This window comes from Dama dama, chromosome 33 (genome assembly GCF_033118175.1).
Source record: "Dama dama isolate Ldn47 chromosome 33, ASM3311817v1, whole genome shotgun sequence".
Lineage (NCBI taxonomy): Eukaryota > Metazoa > Chordata > Mammalia > Artiodactyla > Cervidae > Dama > Dama dama.
The window spans coordinates 32,741,042-32,760,159 of NC_083713.1; the positions used below are offsets into that span (position 1 = coordinate 32,741,042).

Consider the following 19,118-nt stretch of genomic DNA (forward strand, 5'->3'; position numbering starts at 1 on the left):
GCTTGCTCAAACTAAGGTCCATCGAGTCAGTGATGCCATCCAACCATCTTATCCTCCATCATCCCCTTCTCCTCCCTCCTTCAATCTTTTCCAGCATCAGGGTCTTTTCCAATGAGTCAGTTCTTTACATCAGGTGGCTATTGGAGTTTCAGCTTCAGCTTCAGTCCTTCCAGTGAATATTCAGGACTAATTTCCTTTAGGGTTGACTGGTTGGATCTCCTTGCAGTCCAAGGGACTCTCAAGTCTTCTCCAACACCACAGTTCAAAAGCATCAATTCTTCAGCACTCAGCTTTCTTTTTAGTCCAACTCTCACATCCACACAGATGGACCTTGGTTGGCAAAGTAATGTGTCTGCTTTTTAATATGCTGTCTAGTTTGGTCATAGCTTTTCTTCCAAGAACCAAGCCTCTTTTAATTTCATGGCTGCAGGCACCATCTGCAGTGATTTTGGAGCCCCCCAAAATAAAGTCTCTCACTGTGTCCATTGTTTCCACTTCTATGTGCCATGAAGTGATGGGACCAGATGCCTTGACTTTGGCTTTTGAATGTTGAGTTTTAATCCAGAGTTTTCACTGTCCTCTTTCACTTTCATCAAGAGACTCTTTTGTTGTTCTTCACTTTGTGCCATAAGGGTGGTGTCATCTGCATATGTGAGATTATTGATGTTTCTCCTGGCAATCTTGATTCCATCTTGTGCTTCATCCAGCCCAACATTTCCCATGATGTACTCTGCATATAAGTTAAATAAGCAAGGTGACAGAATACAGTCTTGATGTACTCCTTTCCTGATTTGGAACCAGTCTGTTGTTCCATGTCTTGTGCTAACTGTTGCTTCTTGACTCACATACAGATTTCTCAGGAGGCAGGTAAGGTGGTCTGGTATTCCCATCTCTGAATAATTTTCCACAGTTTGTTGTGATCTACATAGTCAAAGGCTTTGGCGTAATCAATAAAGCAGAAGGTGTTTTTCTGGAACTCTCTTGCTTTTCCTATGATCCAAAGGAATGTTGGCAATTTGATCTCTGGTTCCTCTGCCTTTTCTAAATCCACCTTGAACGTCCCAAAGTTCATGGTACATGTACTGTTGAAGCCTGGCTTGGAGAATTTTGAGCATATTTTTGCTAGCATGTGAGATAAGTGCAATTGTGCGGTAGTTTGAACATTCTTTGTCATTGCCCTTCTTTGGGATTGGAATGAATACTGACCTTTTCCATAATTGCATAAAAAATTAGAAATGATTGAAATTTAACTGAATGTTGTGATTTTTTTATTTGCTAACTCTGGCAACTCTACCTGAGTAGTGAGTAGGGGAGTATTCCCCTGTTGAGAGAACCACTAGTTTAGGCCAAGAACAAATAATATAGCATTCTTATGATTATTTAAAATACTTTATTATTGATCTTTATATTTCTCATAATCACAATATTCCTGTTTGTCCCAGACTTTCCTGAGGATGGGAACTACAAATACTCTACTAAAAATGTAACCTTAAAGGAAAATTTAATTTTGAAGTATTTTAATCACTTAGCAAAACTGCCCTGTCTAAAATTAGCCTGTTCTTTTCATAACCTAGTTTCCACACAGTGAGTCAGAAGTAATTTTCCCTTATTAAGCAAGAATATTAGTTGAAAGCAAGAGAAATAAACATTGGCTGTCTCACACCCAAAGGGGATTTATTGGAAGATTCTGGGTTCTCACACGGTCACTGGACAGCTTTGGGAATCTGGACAAGCTGGATGGGGAAGTGAACAGACCAACAGGAGGGCCAGAAGCTATTTGCAGACTCATCTGGCCAGGACAGGACTGCTGGAGAGTTCTGCCACAATTGAAGTTTACTGTAGTTGCACAAAGACTCAAGCACCTAGGAATCCCAACTTGACCTTCCTCCATCTTGGCTTCGCTCAATCCAGGGTAAAAGTAAAGGGAAAGTTAGTCCATTTGGATAAACTTAGGAGATGCGGCCTCACTATTCTAACAAGAGTAGAAAGGAAGGATAATTCACCTTAGATTTTTATAATAAGAGGTAAAGGCTCAAGTTCCATCACCTCTACTCTCAAGGGGACATCCCTGTTTACCCCAGTTAAGATGGAAGATTGGTTGTTGGGTATAAATGTATATACATATGCACATATACACACACTTCTCTGCATAGACACATCTGTAATTTCCTTTGAGGTTAAAAAATGAAGCAAATTAATACCTGACTATGTAAGACTGATCTGTATGTGCAGTCAGTTGGAATAGATATACCTTATCTACCTTCCTTTGCTTGAAGCAAAGGAAGGCATTTTACCTCAAGTAGTATGACTTTTCAATAAAGTATCATTTTACATTTAAATTTAAGTCATCTGGTAGCAATTGGTAACCCCTTCTCTCCAAAGGAGACCCGGAGATCTGGGTTTGATCTCTGGGTCAGGAAGATCCCCTGGAGAAGGAAATGGCAACCCACTCCAGTATTCTTGCCTGGAGAATCCCATGGACTGAGGATACTGGTAGGCTACAGTCCATGGGGTCACAAAGAGTCGGACATGACTGAGTGACTTCACTTCACTTCACTTCTCTCCAAAGTAGGGGTTCCCTTGTAACTCAGTCAGTAAAGAATCTGCCTGAAATGCAAGAGATTCAGGTTTGATCCCTGGGTCAGGAAGATCCCTTGGAGAAGGAAATGGCAACCCACTCCAGTGTTCTTGCCTGAAGAATCCCATGGACAAAGGAGCCTGGCTGGCTACCGTCCATGGGGTTGCAAGAGTTGGACATGACTTAATTACTAAACCACCACCACCCCAAAGTAATAGATAATTTGTGGTGCTTTTCTATCTGTGTAGTTGTAATACTGTTGTTCAGAGAATTCCTAAGTGATTTAGAACCCAACTATGCCTACTGTCTAATTTGATAAGTGAACTATGAAATAGTATAATATGAAGAGATAACACAAGTATGAAAGATAACGCAGTAAAAGTAGATTATGGTAAAAAGAAGCCGTTAAAATGATTAAACCTTAAGAATTTAAGTTTTAAGTTCTGCTTATGTTTATTTTAGTACAGCTATGCAGCTATCACATCTGTCTTTGAGCAAAGCACACAATACCGAGATTGCATTCCTTGACAGTGATCAAGACAATGCTTCCTGAAAGAGGAAATTTTTATTACAAGTGAGTGCCTTATAAGGCTCTCAGGTTCTTCTTGGTAACTTCTATGATGTCTCAAGAGGAAGATAAGCATATATGTCCTTTACGATTTATGTCTTGGTGTCTGATGTGATACAGCATTTAATCTTGACAAAAAAATTTGCTTTGCTGTGTAAATGCCACGGTTATCCTGCCGTGGATGGAACCAGATTTGTATAGCCGGGGCATATCTGTCTGTTGCCTTCCTCCAGTGATGCTATCTGGCAGATTCTTTACCACTAGCGCCACCTAGGAAGTCCCTATCAGGTATTCATGTATGAGTAAAATGAAGAACTATTGAGAGACCTTCTAATTGTGATTCAGAAAGCAGCCAACACTTGCCCCACACCTGGTTTAGTTACTGTTTTTCCTCTGTATTCTCCAGATTTCATCCTCCAGCAGCTTTCCCTTTCTTATCTAAATAGTAGAGCTACTGGTTGACAAATGTGCACTTCGTCTTATCTTTAATTGTTTCACCTTCATCTTCCTTGTTGTTGACAGTTAGGATCTGTATGATCTAGGTATTCTTCTCATGTGCTGAAGCTGGGTGTAGGAAGGATCCATATGTTTCCTTTGGAGCCAAGAGGTAGAGCAGAACTTCCAAACTCATCTGAGTTTTTTCACTTTTCATGAAAGAGGCCTTGTATCACAACAGTCACACTAGAAGCTTCTCTCTCGTCTCCCCTGATGACGACTTCCTCTTTTATCATGGGACTTTGGATTTTATGAATAGAAAATTTGTAAAGGGAATGTCACTGATTATAAGTGAGGATTTTAAAATGCTTTGGTGGTGGGACTTCCCAGGTGGTCCAGTGGTTAAGGATCTGCCTTGCAGTGCCGGGGATGCTGGTTCAGTTCCTGGTTGGAGAACTGAGATCCCACGTACTGCAGAGCAGGTGAGCCCACCTGCCATAACTACAGCATCTGCACTGCAATGAAAGATACTGCATGATGCAGCAGAGATCCCACTTGCCACAACTGAGATGCAAGTCAGCCAAATGATTTTTTTATTTAATGCTGTGGTGGCAGAAGAGCACTTTGGTTGTAAGAAATGGTTAATCAAGTATATCCTTGATAGCCAGAGTTGTCTGTTGCCTTGTTTGTTGTTATCAGGTGTTTGTCATTATTATTTAGTTGCTAAGTTGTGTCTCACTCTTTTGAGACCCCATGGACTCTAGGCCACCAGCCTCTTCCGTCCATGGGATTTTCCAGAAAGAATACTGGAGTGGGTTGCCATTTCCTTCTCTAGGGGGTCTTCCTGACCCAGGAATCAAACCCACATCTCCTGCCTTGGCATGCAGGTTCTTTACCACTGAGATACCTGGGAAGCTATTGGGTGTTTAGATGTCAGTAAAATGAGAATTTTGGAGTCAGATTTCTTTCATCACAGTGTTATCCTACAGTTCCTAAAGTAATACAGAAATCGAAACAGCCTTTTGTAAGTTAACTGTATCGTCAGGCAGATATATAATAAAGCCTTAATTTAACAACTTAAAAGATATTTGGCATGCTTAACACTACCAAGTGAGTGAAATTGCCCTTGCAGTGTTGTGCAAAGTTGTGTCTGACTTTTTGCTACCCTATGGACTATAGCCTGCCAGACTCCTCTCTTCATGGGACTTTCCAAGCAAAAATACAGTAGTGGGTTTGCCGTTTCCTTCTCCAGTGGATCTTCCTGAACCAGACCTTATTCTAAAAGAAAATATACATGAGTCCCTTATAGATGAATTTTTTAGCCTACTTAGTCATAATGATCTCGAGTATAATTAGGGCTCAGACATTGTGACTCCAGTCCAGTTCTTTTATAAATTGTTTATAAATTTATAAATTTTATATATAAATTGTAAGCTTATTTATGTTTTATAAATTTTTATAAATTGTAAGCTTATTCCTTACCCAAGAGAGCACATTTATAACAATTACCTCCCAAGCATAATAACTTAAAAATTGATCAGCATTTCTAATGGATCTTATATTTATCAAATCTATGCTATCTTTACTGTGTAAAACATTATTTTTATGTATTAGTTATAGCCCATTTTATTTAAAGTAGTTCAGTTTTGTAGATCTATTATCACAGGTACATTCTAAATAATAGCAGTGTATTTACTTGATAAAGTCAAATTACTGAGACATTGTTAATGTCACATAATATTAGTATAATTTTACAACTGTGATTTCTTCTTGTTTTAAATGAACTACTGACCTTGTAATTGCTTTAGATTTACAGAAAATTTTTACAGGTAGTACAGAGTTCCCATGTAAACCATACTCAGTTTACTATATTAATAAATAATTTACATTGTTATGGTATATTTGTTGCAATTAATGAAACCATAATGATACATTATTATTATTAAAGAATGCCTTTACTGTACTTAGATTTCCCTAGGTTTTCCCCACTGTCTTTTTTCTCATCCAAGATCCTGCCGACATTATCAGTATTACATTTAACCATCATGTCTCCTTAGGCAGCTGCAAGGCGTGGCAGTTCTTCAGATTTTCTTTGTTTTTGATGACTTTGATGATTTGAAGGAGTACTGGTCAGGCATTTTGTAAAATGTCCCTGACTTGAGCGTTTCTGATGTTTTTCTCATGATTTGGATCAAAGTTTTGGGGAGGAAGACTATACAAGTAAAGTACCAATATCATAATATATCAAGTGAGCATATTATCAACATGCTATCACTGTTGATGTGAGGAATGATTTGTCTTAACTTGCTCTTTAAAGTGCTTGTGCCATGCACAATTCCATGTGCCATGCACAAATTCCATGGTGCCTTCAGAACGCTTTAAAAATAATTGGTACTCCGGCTAAAATCTTACCTGTGGGAAAATATCACTACTTGTTTCCGGACAAGTGACAGTTTCAAAGCAGTTTTTCACTTGACAACAGGAAGCATCATTTTTCACTTGACAACCGGAAGCATCAATACAAAATTCTATTTTACTTACTTTTACATTTGTCCACTGTTTTAAATAGTTTAGATTTGACTGAAGTTGATTAAGATTTTGACAGATCTTCAAAATGGTTTATTGAACCTATTTTACTTTTATATAAATTTAAGTTAGCTATAGGTAAGAACTCAGTAAGGAAATATAAAGCAGAATCTGAGATTATGAAAGAATTTTGAGCATATAATTATTCTCCTGCTCCTTGAAATGAGTAAGTATATCTTGAATTGTCTAATCACAATGAAAGAAACAGGAAGTTCAAATGGTGCTTTCTTTCTACAAGAAATATTGAAAGCTGTCAAATGAAACCAACTGCTAAAGGATTTCCATAGGAAATATTTTAAGAGAATAATTCTATTTTTAAATGTATATTACATGTGTAAGACAAAATATGCTGATATTACAAAAGCCTGACTCTCATTAGAAAATTATATGGACAAAATAGATACATATGCTACCTGAACCACAATAGACTAGAAACTGTCATTAATAAACCAATTGGGAACTGCAGTTTATAGTCTCAGTATTAGGCACCTGCCATGACGCTAAGGAAACAGGCCGCTGAGACCTTTGTCAGCATAAGATAATGGGCACAGACGTTTTCCCCTTGCAGGCATTTAAGTAAGAACTGGTTTGGGGGTTTACTTCAGTGATTTCTGTGAGAGTCCCAATTTGGCTTATAAGTATCTATAGGACCCCATTCCCTTCTCACTGTCAGAGGTTATTTCTATGGCAAGGGCTTCACAGGACTCTGAAGATTAAAGGAATCCCCCCAAACAGCTTCCTGATGGCTGAGGCTAATATAGGATGATAAAAATCCAGTTTTTGAAACAGTATGTTCAGAGCCATAGAAAGTACCTAAAGTCTCTAAAACTGTCTAGAGACTGTCATATTTCTTTGCCTGAAGGAAGGGATCATTCTCTGTTCAGAGACTCTATTAATGATACTTAAATGCTTCTTAGACAGTGAACCAAGTGGTAGAATTCATTTCCTTTCGAGTCTGTTCACAAATACAAATTTAAGTTTAAAAAAAAAAAGAAAAAATCTTAATGATAGTTCTTGAACCACCTAACTTTGTATAAATAAAAAATATCCTGCAAATCTTCATATAAAGTTCAGGGCAAAATAATGGGGATTTACTTAAATGAAACTCAGTAGTAATCTAAATCTCTGAGTAATCAAAATGCCTTACTTTTTAACATTATGTTTTATGAAGTAACCGTTTTTTTTATAAATGCTTTGCCATCTTTGGGCTCAGAGAGGTTGCATAACTTTAATATACAAGATCACATACCTAGTTACTGGAAAACCTAGGATTCAAACTTTAAGACTTTTAGCTCCTGAACTTGCACTTGAATCACTTCTCTAAATCAAATCTCTGCTTAGGTTATACACATATATGAGCTATGTTTCATGCTTAAAAGGCTAATCATTTCAGTTCAGTCATGTCTGACTCTTTGCAGCCCCATAGACGGCAGCACAACAGGCTTCCCTGTCCATCACCAACTCCTGGAGCTTACTCAAACTCAAGTCCATCGAGTCGGTGATGCCATCCAACCATCTCATCCTCTGTCGTCCCCTTCTCCTCCCACCTTCAATCTTTCCCAGCATCAGGGTCTTTTCCAATGAGTCAGTTCTTCGCATCAGGTGGCCAAAGTATTACGGGCTAATATATTTCTATAAACTGAAATATCCTCAAGTTGATCATAATTAACAGATCTTAGTTACATATGTATGATGAAATTGACCCCAGCAAGAAATTTAAATGAAAGAATGAGACAAGTTAATAATATTAATGGCACCATTTATGGTTACTATATGAAAAACTCTCTCCTATGCTCTTTATATACACTTAACCATCCCCATCCTAACCACCCTTTTAGGCAGTAATTATTAACCCCATTTTCAAACTAGGAACCTGAGGCTCAGAGAAGTTAAGTCATATGTACGGAGTCAGTAGCTGTAAAACATAGAATGTGGATTGTGATAGGAAAGGTCAAGATAAAATGATCTGTGAGCTACTGAAACCAGTTCAGATTTTCCTGTATTGAGTGCACGTACACCTCATGAAAACTTTTGCCCATTTTATATTTTACATTTTGGAAATTGAGCCATACTTTCAATGTCTTACAGAAACTCAAATTTGAAAGGAAACTGGAGAAACTTATATAAAGTGAAAAATTATTTTTTTAAAAGTGTTCACATTCATAAATAGCATTCATAAATTATCACGTACCTTGAGTTTTAAGGGCTTCCCTGGTGGCTCAGATGGTAGAGAATCTGCCTGCAGTGCAGGAGACCTGGGTTTGATCCCTGGGTTGGGAAAATCCCCTGGAAAAGGGAGTGACTACCCACTCCAGTATTCTTGCCTGGAGAATTCCATGGACAGAGGAGCCTGGCAGACTACAGTTCCATGGAGTCACAAAGAATCGGACATGACTGAACAACTAGTACTTTAGTTCTTAAGCTGATAAACATGCTTCTTTTAATATCTTCTTCTTTTTTTTTTTTTTTTTGCAGTGTTGTCATTTATTCCTGAAAGGTGAAGATCAGCTTTTTTTTAACTGAAGAATAATTGGCATATAACATTGTAACTAATTTCAGATATACAGCATAATAATTTGATATTTGTATACATTGTGAAATGATCGCCACAGTAAGTCTAGATACTATCTGTCATGCATAGTTAAATTTTTTTTTCTTGTGATGAACACTCTTAAAGTTTATTTTCTCAGCAACTTTCAAACCTGTAATACAGTATTATTAACTATAGTCACCATGGAAGAACAGCTTTTTAAAAGACATACTTGGAAAGGCTAAAGGTAACTCTTGGTATTATTTTTTTTTTAGCAGTAATAGCTATTCCTCTCCATGCCTATTGCTTAGCAAACATTATCTGAGCTCATGTGAGAGCCCATGGATTTGAAGGATGAGTGAGTGTGGGGGACACTCCCAGGAGGAGCATTGCTTAGCTCAAGTGAAAATGGAGAGAATAAAGGATACAAAACTGAAATTTGCCAGCTTAATAGTGATGAAGCGATATGAGTAATACCATGTGTGGTTTAATTGCCAAGTCATGTCCGACTCTTTGTGATCCCTTGGGCTGCAACCTGCCAGGCTGCTCTGGCCATGGGATTTCCCAGGCAAGAATACTAGAGTGGGTTGCCATTGCCATTTCCTTCTCCAGGGGCTCTTCCTGACCCAGGGATTGAACCCATGTCTCCTGTATTGCTGGTGGATTCTTTACCAGCTGAGCTACAGGGAATGCAGCATGAGTGATGCTTAAAATGTTGAGAATTAAAAATAAAAATTAATATGGCAAAGAACTTGCTTTGCTTTTTTATTATCTTGGACTTTGTAGCTAGAAGGGAGCTGAGGGATTTAGGATATTTTTGTTAGTCTTTCTCCTTTTTCCCCAATTACACTCTCCTTTCCTGTTTAGTTTGTCTATTATCTTCCTTCTCTTGCTCAACCTCTTTCATTTTCTCCTTTCCCCACCTCATTCCAAAAACTTCTTTCTTTAATGAGCATGATATAGATTCAGAGTTCAAAAACGTGTTGTTTTTATCGATGGAAAATATGTTTATCCTTTCAGTTTTAACATGGAGACTTTAAATTTTCATATTTTACTTCCCACTCCCTACTTTTCAAATAAAGCAGAACCCAAAAAATTTTGTGTGGTTTCAATTGCATTTGTTTTCTCTATTAAATAATGAAACCTGGTCATTAATTTACAGTGTTTGTCTGATTTTTTATAAAAATTCATGCAGTTTGTGGCTGTGTGGGTTTCCTCTAGCTGTGATGAGCCGGGGCTGCTCTCCACCTGCGGTGGGCAGGCTTCTCATTGTGGTGGCTTCTTGTTGCAGAGCAGAGGCTCTAGGGTGCACAGGCTTCCCTAGTTGCAGCAGGTGGGCCCAGGACTTGTGGCTCCTGGGCGCTGGAGCACAGGCTCAGTAGTTGCAGCGCATAGGCTTAGTTGCTCTGCAACATGTGGGATCTTCCTGGACCAGGGATTGAACCAGTGTTTCCTGTGTTGGCAGGTGGATTCTTTACCACTGAGCCACCAGGGAAGCCCCAGTCTGATGTTTTGATTTAGTGCATTTGTTGCTTTAAAAAAATGGTTCTTAAAAGAAGTCATGTCAATATTTTATGATTTTTATAAAGTCGATAAGCTTAAACCCTCCCTGAAAATTTTTATCTCAGCATTACTTGGATAAACCCTGACAGCTGTATTTTTTTAAGTTATACACAAGATTCTTTTATATACCTACGTTGAGAATGGAGTATACCTTCATTCTGACATAAATATTTTCTGGTAGCTATAGGGAAAGTACTTACTATTTTGACATAGTGGTATTTAAGAAAATGATAGGAAATAAGACTCATTAATTTCATATTATGGATTCTTGATATTGTTCTCTATCCTCTCAAATTTCTCTGGGAATGCTAATTTTAAACCCTTAATATTCCCCTATGTTTGCTTTTCCCTTTCTTCTGGAGTTAAGAGTTTGATCTGTACATCTTAGTCCTTTAATTTCATGTTTGGTAGTTTTGATTACCAGTTTGCCCTTAGTTATCTATTAGTAGTTATAAATAAAAGGTTGTGATGTTGGTCAGGGTTTCTTCTGCCTTTATGTAGGCCTGTTTTCCAAATAAGTACTCCCTTGAAAAGGCAGGATGAGTGCAAGCTATCTGTATGTATCTGATGAGTTGATAGACTGGCTTCATTTTAGGATACATGGGCAAGAAGAAGAATCCATCTTTCCCCAGACTCCACTCCGCTTTCACCTAAAATGAATATGGACATCCTAGAGGTCTTATCTCAGTTAATTCAGAGATTAACGTTTTGGTTTTAGCCTCAGGATGAATTCTGCTGCCTTATACAGGAGTATAGAAGGAATTATGGGATAGCAAACTGCAAGTTGTTAAATTGATAATCCTTGGTTAGTCAAGGGTTTGACTAACCAAAACTTGGTTTCTGACATACTTGCTTGTGTACCAACTCTATGACTTCTGTGCTAGAAAGTATTTCTTTCTTGAGCATTCTCAGATGAGTGTTTTAGGCCTTGCCTTCTCCTCTTATCTCCTCTCTAGGGTAATCCCATCTGCTATCTCTCTGAAAGTGAAGTCCCTCTGTGTCTGACTCTTTGCGACCCCAGGGACTGTAGCCAGCCAGGCTCCTCTGTCCATGGGATTTTCTAGGCAAGGATATTGGAGTGGGTTGCCATTTCCTTCTCTAGGAGATCTTCCTGACCCAGGGATTGAACCTGGTTCTCCCTCATTGTAGGCAGATGCTTTACCGTCTGAACCACCGGGGAAGTCTGTCTATATCTCTATCACTATCTATCTCTATCTCTTTAGTTTTGTGAAAACTCTTTAGTGTCTTTTTTTGGTTTTCAGTGATGTCATAAAATCGTTGGTTCCCTACTGTGCATCTTTGTTTTCAATGCAGTGGGGATTTAGAAGCCAAAGAGTGATAAACACATGGAATAAGACCATTGTCGTGAACTGGAATCGGACATTGCTTTGACTGGAAAGATGCAGAAGATAAAAATAGGCAGATTGTAGATGCATACATACATAGGTAATAGCTAGAAAATAAGAGAGTTCAGAAAATACTTTCATCGATATTAATACATGGAAATATGGTATTTTCAAATTATAAACTTAAAAAGAAAGTATAAATATTGGCTAATTTTATTAACTGTCTTGTTGCTGGTTAGTCACTAAGTCATGTTTGACTCTTTTGAGACCCAGTGGACTGTAGCCTGCCAGACCCCTCTGTTCTTGGGATTTCCCAGGCAAGAGTACTAGACTTGGGTTGCCATTTCCTTCTCCAGAGGATCTTCCTGACCCAAGGACTGAACCCATGTCTCTTGCATTGGCCGGTGGAATCTATACCGCTGAGCCACCAGAGGTCAAATAAATTTCAGTGCTTCTTTTTTAAGTACATGTTTTTGGTTGAATCTGTGGATGTGGAACTGCAGCTATAGAGGGCCAGCTGCATAGTTATGTGCAGATTTTTTACTGTACTGTTAGTGCCTCTAACCTCTTGTGCTATTCTGGGGTTACTTGTATGTAGGAGTAGAATTACTGGTTCATTTGGCAACTCTTGGGCTTCCCTCGTGGCTCAGCTGGTAAAGAATCTGCCTGCAACGTGGGAGACCTGGGTTTGAACCTGGATTGGGAAGATCCCCTGGAGAAGGGAACGGCTACCCACTGCAGTATTCTGGCCTGGAGAATTCCATGGGCTGTATAGTCTATGGAATCGCAAACAGTTGGACACAACTGAGTGACTTTCACTTCACTTCACTTTTGATAAAACAGTATATTTTTATTGTTAAAATTTGAAAAATTACAAATAAATTAGTAAATAACTCCTAATCCTTCAGCTAGGAATAGCATTCATTAAATATACAGTACATTTAATTTCATACTTTGAATACATTTTAAAAAAGTAAGTCAAAAATAAGTACATGTTTTTGTTTGTGTACCCTATATTCTGTTATTTTTATAAGATTTGTAAAATTTATTAAATAGTCTTTAAAAGCACTCTTTAGATGCCACTCAGTTTCCTATTATATGTTCATTTTTTCATTTAATGAAACCCTGACAGACTTTTGGATAGGTTACACTTTTTCAATATTATAAAAACATTGCAGTAAATATCTTCATAAATGTTTAAAGACATCTGAGATTATTGCTTTTGGTTACATTCCTAGAAGGAAAGTTATTTGGCAATAAAAATGAATCAACATATTTAAGGCTTTTGATAGATATTACAAAATTACCCTCAAAAATTTGTACACATTATATTTTCCCATCATCCAGATAGGAGGCTGTGATTTCCCCTCTACCCACCAAACTAGAGGATGATTATGGAATCTGACCCAAAGCTCTTCAACTTACTTTTTTCAAGACCCTCATGTTAAGCAAGTGCTTAGCGTCTTCCTTCAATTTAGCTTGAGGAAAATATCTCCAATTGTGGTACCACTGACTTGAATCACCCACCACCCTCACTGTTTGCATATACTTTAGTGATTTGTAAACTGTATACTGAGAATGTGCATGAATAGAGAGTGAGGACAAGAAAAACAGGGAAAAAGAAAATAACAATATTGGAAGAGTATTGGATATCTGAGTTCCTGACATCTACTTACTGGAATTTCTGTCAAATAATTCTTGAAAGATGTGACATCTCCATTTGAATGTAAGATGTACAAAAATACCAGTTCTTCAGCCATCTCTTCTCCCAGGAGATCAAGTATGTGTACACTTAAAGTCAATCAGGACAAGTAACCCCTGTTTACCTTTATGATTTCGAGAAGTGTTGAGGAATCTCCTAAACCCAAATGGCAACTGCATTCACCACCTTGTTTCTCAGAGAGATGTAGTACAGTTTCCAAAAGACTATTAACTTCTGGAATCAAGTGATTTGTGATCACAGTTTTATAAATTGTACCAGGCTTGGCCTTCAAGTGCTAAAACTAAATCATAGCTTCTCCTAAACTAATCTTACACCAAAAGCAATTCCATGTTTATACTGAGACCATAGAGACTTATGCAGAGATTGGTGTTGAACATGTGCATTTGTTTCCATTTTCTAAACCTCTTTTCTTGACATAGGACAGTTTTCATGAATTTCATGATTCAGGTTTCTTAGAAATTGTTTATAAAACTTTTATGGGGGTATAGCTTACATATCATAAAAATTATCCTTTAAAGTGTAAATTCAGTGATTTGTAGCATAGTTACAGAGTTGCACAATCATTGCATTATCTAGTTTTAGAACTTTTTTTTATCTCTCTGAAAAACTTCATTCCTATTAACCATTAACCCCATAACCATTAATGGTCATTTCTCACTATTCCCTCCCGCTAGCCTCTGGCAACAGTAATGTTCTTTTGGTCCCTGAGGATGTGACTATTCTGGACATTTCATACGGATGGAACCATCCAGCCTGTGGCCTTTTGGATCTGGCTACCTTCATATGGTTTTCAGGGTTCATCTGTGTTGTAACATGTGTTCATATTTTACTAATTTTTATTTTCATGCAATATTCCATTATGTGGATACACTTCATTTTGTCAGTTGGCAGACATTTGGATTGTTTCCACTATTTGGCTATTAAGAATAATGCTGCTATGCACATTCATGTACAAGCTTTATGGAGATATGTTTTCAATTCTTTTGAGTACTTACCTAGTAGTGAAATGATGAGTCATGATTCATTCTCTCATGAGTCACCCTGGCCTGCTTTTGAATGTGCACATTTCTTGATATTTCTTATCTTTCACTACTTTCTTAAAAAAAAAAAGTCATCTCAGCTTTAGTTTCCATCAAAATAAATGTTTCTTCTTACTGGTTTGAATTTATAGAAACAATGGAGTAAATGAATGCACGCATGCTAAGTTGCTTCAGTCATGTCCAACTCTTTGCAATCCTTTGGACTGTAGCCCACCAGGCTCCTCTGTCCATGGGATTCTCCAGGCAAGAATACTGGAGTGGGTTGCCATGCCCTCCTCCAGGGGATATTCCCAACCCAGGGACTGAACCCACATCTCTTACAACTCCTGCATTGGCAGGTGGGTTCTTTACCACCAGCACCCCTGAGAAGTCCAATGAAGTAAATAATCTTAGTCAAATACTTTAAAACCCAGGAAAGCCAGCAAACATGTAGTCATTAACTATTCAAATTTTGTTCAAAAGCAATATTATTAGCTGCTTGTGGCCAGCAGATAGACTGACTTTGTTCTTTTCCATAATTATAAAATTCCATAATTCTGAATCCAGGTAGAGATATGTTCTTATTTCTAATTATGCCATTGCATGGCTTTCAACATGTTCTTTCCCGTGAATGATTGCTATATACCTACTAGTTATAAGAGGGTTTTAGTTTTGCATATTTGGAGAGGATACTAAAAGAGTTCTGGAATTTGTCAGAAATGTTTGAAATTTTGTTCTTAAATCAGAGAATTCACTACTTTCTCTTACATATGGTACCCTCTCCCCTGATACATGCCTAATTTCTCTATCTTTGTTTCTACTTTCAAGATATAAAAAAAGAATGTGAGTTAAACTAATTGTATTCTCTGAGGAGGAAATGGCCCAGTACTCTTGCCTGGAAAATCCCATGGACAGAGGAGCCTGGTAGGCTACAGTCCATGGGGTCACAAAGAGTCGGACACGACTAAGCGACTTTACTTTACTATGGTCAAACCAGGTTTTTCTGTATGCTTTGGTTCAATTGGTATTCCTTTTTAGAAGTTTCATAAACACAGAACCTGCTTCCTCCTTACTCTCACAGCTCTATATATCTGATATAGAAACATGCCCAGGTTAACTATTTGGTAAAAATATTTTAAATGAATATGAGTTAGCAGAGTTAAAAAGAAATGTGATAAGACATTGCCATGGCAAGACCCAGATTCAAGTGTGTGGTGGTTTAGTTGCTAAGTTGTGTCCAACTCTTGCGACCTCATGGACTGTAGCCTGCCAGGGGATCTTTCCAACCCAGGAATCAAACCCAGGTCTCCTGCATTGCAGGCATATTTTTTTCCAACTGAGCTGTGTGATAAAACATAAAAATATTATTTTTCAGAAAAGCTAAATTTGCTTTATAAGTTTTTATATAAACTTACATTGCAAAATGATTGTTTTTATGTTGTTTTTAAACTGGTTTTCCACCTTTAAAAAATGGATAGAATTCTGATAAGGGCTTCCTTGGTGGCTCAGAGAGTAAAGAATCTGCCTGCCATGCAGGAGACCCAGGCTGGATCCCTGGGTCAGGAAGATCCCAGGAAGGGAATGGCAACCCACTCCAGTATTCTTGCCTGGAGAATTCCATGGACAGCGGAGACTGGTGGGCTACAGTCGGTGGTGTTGCAAACAATTGGACACGACTGAGCGATTAACACTACTACTTACTGATAAGGGTTGTTATTCTTATACTGTGCTCAAGTAGCTAAGGGGAAGAGTCATCCATTTGGCTATAAACATAACTAGAGTTGATTTTGTTTAACATGGGAAGAGGAGAAATCTGTAAAAGAAAGAATAATTAGTTTCAGCTTCCTTTCACTTCTTTTTCTGAATCTATATAACCTGTGTTGTCACAATTGTGATTTGCTTGATATTTTATATTTCACAGTGGAAAATAAAAGAGCAGACCATGGCTTCTCTTAGCTCATCCTCCCTTTGTGTATCAAGATATCACTTAATGCAGTCTTTCAGGCTGTTCACAGCAGGTTGACATACTAGAAGTTGGTGTATCCCAACTCTCAGGCAATCCTAATGCAGAAGGACTCATTTTTATTTCCCAGTGGAGGAGTTATGAAGTTACCTTGACTCAATGAAATAATGCACCTATCATTTTTAAAATAAGAACTGTTAATTTTATGCTCTTTTATTTCTAAAATTCCAAAATAATTCCAAAATAATAATATATAATTTAAACATTTTTCTTTCCTGTACTTTTTGTAATGTTTTGTGTATACATGTAAGTCAATTAAGGAAGTCATAATTTGAGTGCCTATCATAGTTGTTTTTTTTTAACTTTAAAAATTGAATCTATCCCAAACATTTCCAAAATTCCTTTTATCTTCTTTGTTCTTCTAAAGCATTTCCCTAAATTGTTTTTAATTTAAAAGGAAAAAATGTTTTCTAATTTGTAAAATGGCATGTATTTATTGTGTGTGTGTATATGTTTGTGTTAGTCACGCAGTGGTGTCTGACTTTTTGGAATCCCATGGACTGTAGCCCGCCAGGCTCCTCTATCCATGAAATTCTTCAGGCAAGAATACTGGAGTGGGTTGCCATTCCCTTCTCCAGGGAATCTTCTTGACCTAGGGATCGAACCCAGTCTCCTACATTGTAGGCAGATTCTTTACCATCTGAGCTACCAGGGAAGCCCATGTATTTATTGTAAGAAAATCTGAATGTGTAAAATAGAGTAAAACAATCTTCCACCACTTCAATTTATAGAAATGAGTTTCTTTAAGAGAGAGAAGGAGAGACTGTAAGTATGTCAGACAGAATAGGATCAGGTTATGCAGAAAGAGGAGAACTGGAGAATGGTGCTGTCCAAAGCCCTGTCATAAAGATTTTTAAACAAAGAAAGTTGAATTGCACTAAGAGTAAGCACAGATGAAAAGTAAAGCGAATTAAGCATTTTTAATTAAGCTGTCACTAAGATCCGTGAAGTACTAAGTTCAAATTCTTAAATAAAGTTCATTAGAGGGCATGGAAAATAAGTAATATACATGGTAGTCACTTAGTAAGTGCCCATTCAACATGATGGTAATTATGTGAACACATGACTTCTTGCAATTGAAACCAGAATCTGTTTTTTGTTATTACTATAATTCTTATTATTATTTGTTAAGTGTCATTCTTGACTGGCAAACAGTTAAGGCTTTCTTTGTTTCTCTTTAGGCCTCTTATGTAAGGAGTTGAAGGGGAAATAAAATATACAGGATGAAAAGATGGCAATGTTGCCTCCCCCGGGACCTCAGAGCTTTGTCTTCTTCACAAAACAGTCTCTTGCCCTCATTGAACAACGTATTGCTGAAGGAAAAGCAAAGGAACCCAAAGAAGAAAAGAAAGACGATGATGAAGAAGGGCCAAAGCCAAGCAGTGACTTGGAAGCCGGCAAACAGCTGCCCTTCATCTATGGGGACATTCCTCCGGGCATGGTGTCAGAGCCCCTGGAGGACTTGGACCCTTACTATGCAGACAAAAAAGTGAGTTTATTGTACCTGCAATGGTGCGGTCTCTCTTTACCTCTTATACAAACAGGTACTGAGATTAAGAGGAATTTAGTGAAAAACTATATCATGAAAACATGTTTAGTTAAAATGCATATGTAGGATATTTCAGAATATGTACTTTTTCTAATTTTTTATCAAAACTGATTCTGTCACTGGCATACTATTTTGATTTTTTTTTAATTTAATAGTGTTCAGTATCACGTTCTGCCCTTTAGACATGACATAAGTGCATCCTCATAGAAATAAAATAACTGTCAATGTGAGAAGTAAAACGTGGGTATATGTCCAGAATGCATTTGCATAGAGGTGTCAGTTGAATCTGTGGGAATATATAAAATCACTTAACTAATTGTGGGGTTTTGAGAGCCACTCATTTAGAGGGTTGGAGAGAATGGAGAATCTGAGATGGTCAGAGAGGTAAGACATAAATCAGAAAATTTTCTACTATTAAAAAAAAAAAAGGAAAGAGAATATCCCATAAAATTACTCAGGAAGCTGAGGCTAGATAAAGACTACTGGAATGAACAAGGAGGATGAGTTGGTAACTTTTTTGCCAGCAGTTTATGTTAGTTGATGGAAATCAAAGCAAGAGAGTAGTAACTCTACTCAAAACTCTATAATGACCTATATGGGAAAAGAATCTTAAAAAAAAAGAGAGAGGATATATGTATAATTGATTCACTCTGCTGTATTCTTGAAACTAACACAACATTGTAATTAACTATACTCCATTCATTTTTTAAAAAAAAAAAAGCAAGATAGTGGTGGACAGAAAGTGAAAAGAGGTAGTGTGGGTGCCAGTTGATGCATGCTGAGAAATTTGAGAAATTTCCATCAGAAAGATGGTCACTTAAGGCAACAGAAATTGAAAGCTTTTTTTTTTTTTAAATAATGAAACGTTGCAGTTACAATTTTTTTAGTATTTATTTTTGGCTGTGCTAGGCCTTCCTTGCTGTGTGCAGGCTTTCTCTCACTGTGGCGAGCAAGGGCTAGTCTATAGTTGTAGTGTGTGGGCTTCTCACTGCAGTGGCTTCTCTTGTAGAACATGGGCTTCAGTAGTTGTGGCACGCAGGCTTAGTTGTCCCGTGACATGTGGACTCTCCAGACCAGGTATCAAACTCCTGTCCCCTTGCATTGGTAGGCATATTCTCAGCCACTGGACCACGAGGGAAGGCCCTTGAAAACCTTTTTTATGTAGGGTATAAATAGCATGTTTAAAAGTGGAGAAAAA

At 37.6% G+C, this 19,118-nt stretch overlaps 1 protein-coding gene across 1 annotated transcript in view; it reads left to right on the plus strand.

Moving 5' to 3' along the window:
* The window catches only part of SCN9A (sodium voltage-gated channel alpha subunit 9), a 160,906-nt gene that overhangs the window by 50,855 nt on the left and 90,933 nt on the right, over positions 1-19,118 (plus strand). The window contains exon 2 of the mRNA XM_061135142.1: positions 17,553-17,860. Coding sequence (XP_060991125.1) covers positions 17,603-17,860 — 258 coding nt within the window. The 5' untranslated portion in view covers positions 17,553-17,602. The remainder of the gene's footprint in view (positions 1-17,552; positions 17,861-19,118) is intronic.